The following is a 5924-nucleotide window of genomic DNA, read 5'->3' as shown; positions in this document are numbered from 1 at the left end:
CGCATGCGCGGGGGGCTGGGCTGCGGGATGGGGGAAGGGGTCGGAGCGCTTGTGTGCGCGCGGCGCTGGAGCGCGGCGGAGTGAAGCGGGATCGGGGCGGGATGTGTCGGGACCTCGCTTGGTAGCTGGGGCTTTGGTGGGTGGGTGGGTTGTTTGTTTGTTTTTTTAAGTAGTTGGGTCCTCATCTTTATCCCGCTCGCACCCGTGTGGCGGGTCGGCCTCCCCGCCCCCTCATAGTCTTCTTTGCATCGCTGGCACGGCCCTGCCCGGCTGCATGCTGCCCACGTGCATGTGCGTGCCCGTGCGCGCGCACAGATGCACTTGGTGCCTACTGCCTCCCATCACTCTCCCCCCAGCCCTAAGCAGCTCCTTGCTGGAGCAAGCTGGGAAGTTCTGGGAAAACCACTTTGATGCTGAGTAGAGCAAAATGCTAGCCGTTTGTTTATATTTTTAAAAAAACGCCTGGATGGAGGGAGGAGGGCCCAAAAAGAAGACATGCCTGCGAAAACCTGGACATATGGTAATCCTACCTCTCTTTTTTCATATATATATATATATATATATATATATATATATATGTGTGTGTGTGTGTGAGACCAGGGGCCTTTGCTTTTGCTTGCTTTTTTTCTCCTGATTGAGTAGCTTTGCTGCTGCCCGGAGCTCAAAGTTCAGCCCAGGCTGGATCCCCATCAAGTTACTTGGGGATTGTCTTATCAGAGTGACAGAATTCGGCCCCTATTAGCTTAATTTCTGTTGTAGCCATGACAGTCCAGGGTTTATGCAAGAGGCAAGAATGTCTTAGGGCACTTGCTTTTCTTGGCCTGACTGCACCACTGGGGTAAAGTTAGGCAAGCTTTCAAAAGCAAGGTGTCCTTCTTCAGGTCTCTGATTCCAGCAAGCCAGGCACAGCAGGGGAAGCGCTGCGGAGGGAAGGGGCAGAGATGCTCAGGTGGAGCAGACATGCAGAGGGTTTATCTCATGAATCCCATTGGCACACCTGCCAGTTCTGTGTTGAGCAGCACCCTTGAGAGGATCTCAAGGCAGCCAGGTTGAATGTCGTTGCTGGGTGAGCATCACGTGGTGTTAACTCAGAGTCACCCAAGTTGTGACTGTTCCCGGATGCAGGCTGCCTGTTTTTGAGGGGCGTGTTAAATTTTGTTTTTAAAGTCCAGAAACACATGGGTCTAGCCAAGGCTGAATCCCCTTTAAGGGTGTGGACACACACGATCCCTTTCAGAAGTTCTGTGGCTGATCTGTTCTAATGATATTTAATCAAGCTGAGAAGGAGCAGGCTGGCTGACTCTGAATCAGACCTGAACCTTGGATGAAGGTGTAGTCAACACCATGACTGGTCCTGGGTACAGGCTTCCTTCTTTCTTTTTCTTTTTTAAATCCTGAAATGTAGAGCTGGCCAAGGCACTGACCAACTTAAGAAAGTACAGTTGTAGGGGGGAGATTTTTGTGCTTTGCATTCTGTGCTGTAAGGGACTGCTTTTTTCACTTGTAGGGAGCAAAATAAAATCAGGGGTTTTTATTAGAGCTTTTTGTGCCTTGTGAGTAATTGTTCTTTTCCTCTTATGGTAGCTACCCCCTGTACCAGCTGGGGAACCCCCAGCTGAGGATTTTCCGCACTAATTTCTTCATGACACTGGTGAGGCCAGGTGTGCCACAGCTGGAAGATGTGGTGCAGTTCCGTGTCTCCATGGAGTAAGTGCAAATGGAAAGGCAGTGGGTGAACGGGATGCCCATTTCTCTCTTGGGATGCCCTCAGGGTCAACAATACAAATATTCCAGTTTTTGTGATGTACTGGTCTAACAAGAACTGGCTGGCTTTTAAAATTGATTAGGTAGCTGGTGCTGTAACACATAGCTCCAGCCATTTTAGCAGATGAGTTTGCTGCAGGGTGAGCTGTGAAATTAGCATACGCATTGCAGTGGCTTTCTCCTGGAACTGAAAATATCCTTTACACCTTTTCTTATGACCTATCCAAGAGCCCTTTGCATATTGTTTCTTGGGGAACACTGAAATGCAGCTGCCAGTTGGGTGAAATACAGCAATACTACATGGCATTTGGAGATGGGATGTGAAGAATGTTTTTATGACCTGAAACTTGAGAACTATCAGGTAGCATCCTTAGGTGCTAGATGCACCTTAGGTGCATCCCTTCACTTATTAAAAGGTTGCTAGATCTGTAATTATCACAAGTTCTCAAGACCTCACTGCTAATTCTTGACCAAAATAGGGCATTTCTAAGAATAAAGCATTTCTAACATGTTGGGGGATGAGTTCCGTACCAGTGGAAAGGGAAGGGTTAACATCCATTCAGTAATCAGCACTGCTTCCTTCATGTTTTGTGTTCTTTTAGATATCCTCTCAATGGACTTAAAATTAAGTTTGACCTTGAGTTTTGCTGTGCTCGCAAGCTATGAGTTCTGATGGGATCATAGGCTAAGGTGGTAGGGCATCAGATCTAAAACTGTTAATAGTTGGTTGCTGTGTGATCATAGTTATCATGCAGATCAAGTTGTGGGTTTTATATCCTGTTTCAAATTAGATCTTGAATTGAGAGGGGCTGACTGACTTAGCTGTCTAGCTTTGTCTCTGTAAGCAAAACACATAAGCAAAACCCCGTCAAAAAAATCCTTGTATACATCACTGCTTTTGGAGCTTCAGTGGGGTCAAGAGTTCTCTTTGCCAGCTGCAGTGGAGCCTCTCGACTGGCTGTCTAATTTGGTAAAGGGGCTTCTAGAAGAAGGAGAGTGAAATGGGCACCACACCTTGGATTTCAAAGACAAGTTTCTATTTATTGCTAGCACATCAATAGGTAGTGACCAGCAAGGAAGAGAGTACTGCTAAAATAGGCTTTATAACCCTCTGTACAAATCTGATTGGACTTTGATATTGTAATAATATGTGTATTCATTACATAGAAAGGAAGTTTAGATGTGCGATAAGGATAGACATGGGTAGCCTGGTATTCTCGGTTCCAGTTCTACCTCTAGCACTCGTTCATTGTAACCCTGGACAGGTCACTAAAAGTTTTTTTTTGTCTCAAATCAATGACTGTAAATTGGGTTTAGTACATGTCTTTGATGCAGGGGCAGTGGGAAGCTTAATATATCAGAAAGTACTTAATTTTGTTTAATGGAAAGTGCAAAAAAGCACAGTATTATGTATATAGCAGTTTTGCTGCCATTATTTCCATTTAAATATAAATCAGCATTTTGACACATTAAGATTTTTCACTTTGGAAACCAATTAAAGCAGACAGACTTGAGAGGAATAACTAGAACATTGCCTTAAGAATAGGAAAGCTAAGTGCGATTATTGTTTTTTTAGGGTATCAAATTTGAGAACTTCTGTACCAGGAGCATCTTTTTATGGGCTGTGAAGGTCGTGGCTACTTTTCAGCTCTCCTTGGCTCCTCTTCCTGAGGACACTTGCTAACAAGCTTTTCCATCTAGCCAAGAAAAAAGCTTGGGAGAATAAATACATTGGCTGTTAAGAGAACTGGAGAAGTGTGTTAAGTGGATGAGTCACCATTTTGCCTGACCAGTCTAGGCTGACACCATAAAGTCAACACATCTGTGGAGACTGTTAGAGAACTCTATGAAGGGGAAAAAAATTGTAAATTGGTGCAGGGAGAGACGAATAGAGTAGGAATTGGGAGCCTTGAGTACTGAAACTATAGAAGCTTAAATATCTGTCAGTGTTGTAGCCTATAGATTAGGGGTTGTTCTGGCACCGTGTTTTATATTTATATTTTTGTGCCTATAAAACTACCTTGGTCAAAGGGGAAAGACGTATTTGCTCTGAACTAATGATTTGCTTTATAAATACTTTGTGTTCAGTTGGAATTTAATTTAAATTTTTACATATTTATTTCTTTCCTTATCTCCAAATGTTTCCTTTTTGTGCAGGATGACAAGAGTGGATGTTAAAAACTACCTTGAAAAAATATACAACGTTCCAGTAGCTACTGTGAGGACCAGGATACAGTATGGTGAGTTTAGGGCTCACCACCCCTTTGGGGTGTCTGAAAAAAAATTCAGCCAGTTCATCCTACTGCTATTTTTATAGTAACCAGCCTTGATTTACTGATATTTTGAAGGATACTGTAGTATAATTTCTTCCCTCCTCATCTTCCTTTCATACCATAGGTTTTACCAGTGCTCTGGAGCAACCATTCACTCCCTGTCCCTTAAGTTGAAGGTCACCTCTGTTCCTATGGTCATTCCTGAGTTGTGTTATACCCTCTATCTTTGACCTTTAAATTCCCTCAGAAGAGACTATTGTTTTGTGGGAAAAGGGAGAACTTGATCATCGCATTCGTTCAATTAAGTTCCCTTGCTTTTGAAACCAAAGAATCACCCATCCTTGTCATAAGGTAGTCAGTTTCTCTTCTCAGTTCATGTGTCTTTCTATTGTATTTCGTGCCATCTGGCCATCATGTAGTTTGGCATGAGGGCCAGAGTCTGTTCAAGAGAGATGGAAGAATTTTGGTAAGTTAGGGAGTAAGGGGCACCCACTGAAATTAGTAGACAACAGGTTTAAAACTAAGAAGAGGAAGTACTTTTTTTTGCTTGTAGTTAACTTGTCAGATTCATTGCCACAGGTGGTGGTAGCAGCAGGTAGCATAGCCAGGTTCAAAAAGGGGCTAGATAAATTAATGGATGTATTAATGGCTGTGGACAAAACAGTTGGAGTAGTTTCCTCTGGCCTGAGGGCCAGATATGACAGATAGCGCCATATCATCTGCCTTGCAGGGTTCCCTATGAATGTGTGGAGGAGCCCTGCACACTAGATTAGGTGCATGGGGCAGCACAGGGCCTGATCCCAATGTGTGGGACTGGGCAGGGGCCGTGTGATGCCTAGGTCTGCCAGTTGGCCCCACGTCATTCACCTGGTCTATGGAGCCGAAACATTTAAGCACCACTGCTCTAAATCTATCTGGTACAGTGTTCTCTAGCATCTACTTCTGCCACTGTCAGAGACAGCATGCTGGACTAGATAGACTGTCAGTCTGATCCAGTATGACACTTCATGTGTTCTTATGTTCTAGAATTAAATTACACTAAGACAATTCTCAGGGTAACCCCAGACTGAAATAGTGGAAAACTTCCAGGGTAGGCCAAGATACAGTTACAGGTGGATTAGGTCTCAAGTCCACATCTTAGTCTGCACCCTACAGTTAGAGGAAGAATTGTCTGGGGGATGTGTGTGTACTGGACAACAATTAGGAGGACATAAAGAAAAAAGGCGGAGGGAGGGTTGGAGAAGAGAAATATTATAGGAGAAATCTGATGAAGAAAAAAAGAACAGCGAAGTTTAATATTAATAGAGAACATGGGAAAGGCTGCAAATATTCAGTTCAGTTTTGTTTTATTTAAATATATCACACAGACTGCATACAGTTCCACATTCTGAAAACTATTCACAGCTAACCTTGTGATCCAAACCATCACCCACGAAAAAATCCTACCCTTGGTGGTGGAGTGTGTCCACTAGGTGGAAATGATAGCAAGTGATCACCTACTGTTGGAGAACTTGAACACTTACCTGGCATAGAGTTAGAATTGATAGTGGGGAGAGCTGAGATTGAGAAATGACCACCCAACCTGGGGAGAGGAGCAGAAAAGGAGGAATGATAAATATAGCTTCTATTGATAGCTCCTTGGAGAGGGGACAGTGTTCTTGCAGCTGTTTAATGAATGACTGTTTTCTTCCTTGAGAGTATTTGTTCCCCAAAGCTGATGAAGGAGAATAGATGGCCCAGTAGCCAGGTATTACCCTAAAATTTTAAGGACTAGGGTTCAGTTCTTTACTCCACCACAAACTTCCCATGAGACTGTGGGCCAAGTTACTTAGGTCCAGAATGTCCATTGAAAACAATGGCTAAGTACTTTTGAGGATCCAAGTCTTG

The 5924-nt window shown here is 43.8% G+C and overlaps 1 protein-coding gene across 2 annotated transcripts in view; it reads left to right on the top strand.

Annotated features, from left to right (window-relative positions):
- Window positions 1-86: 86 nt before the first annotated feature.
- MRPL23 (mitochondrial ribosomal protein L23) overlaps window positions 87-5924 on the top strand; it is a 28480-nt gene continuing 22642 nt past the window's right edge. The window contains exons 1-3 of one of the 2 annotated variants that reach the window (XM_025215523.1): window positions 87-121; window positions 1585-1707; window positions 3922-4004. In XM_025215523.1, coding sequence (XP_025071308.1) covers window positions 102-121; window positions 1585-1707; window positions 3922-4004 — 226 coding nt within the window. In that variant the 5' untranslated portion in view covers window positions 87-101. Of the gene's footprint in view, window positions 122-154; window positions 521-1584; window positions 1708-3921; window positions 4005-5924 lie in introns of those variants that run through there. The other variant, XM_025215524.1, reaches the window with a different exon arrangement.

This window comes from Alligator sinensis, unplaced genomic scaffold (assembly GCF_000455745.1).
Source record: "Alligator sinensis unplaced genomic scaffold, ASM45574v1 scaffold1299_1, whole genome shotgun sequence".
NCBI lineage: Eukaryota > Metazoa > Chordata > Crocodylia > Alligatoridae > Alligator > Alligator sinensis.
This window is presented reverse-complemented; position numbering and strand designations above follow the sequence as displayed.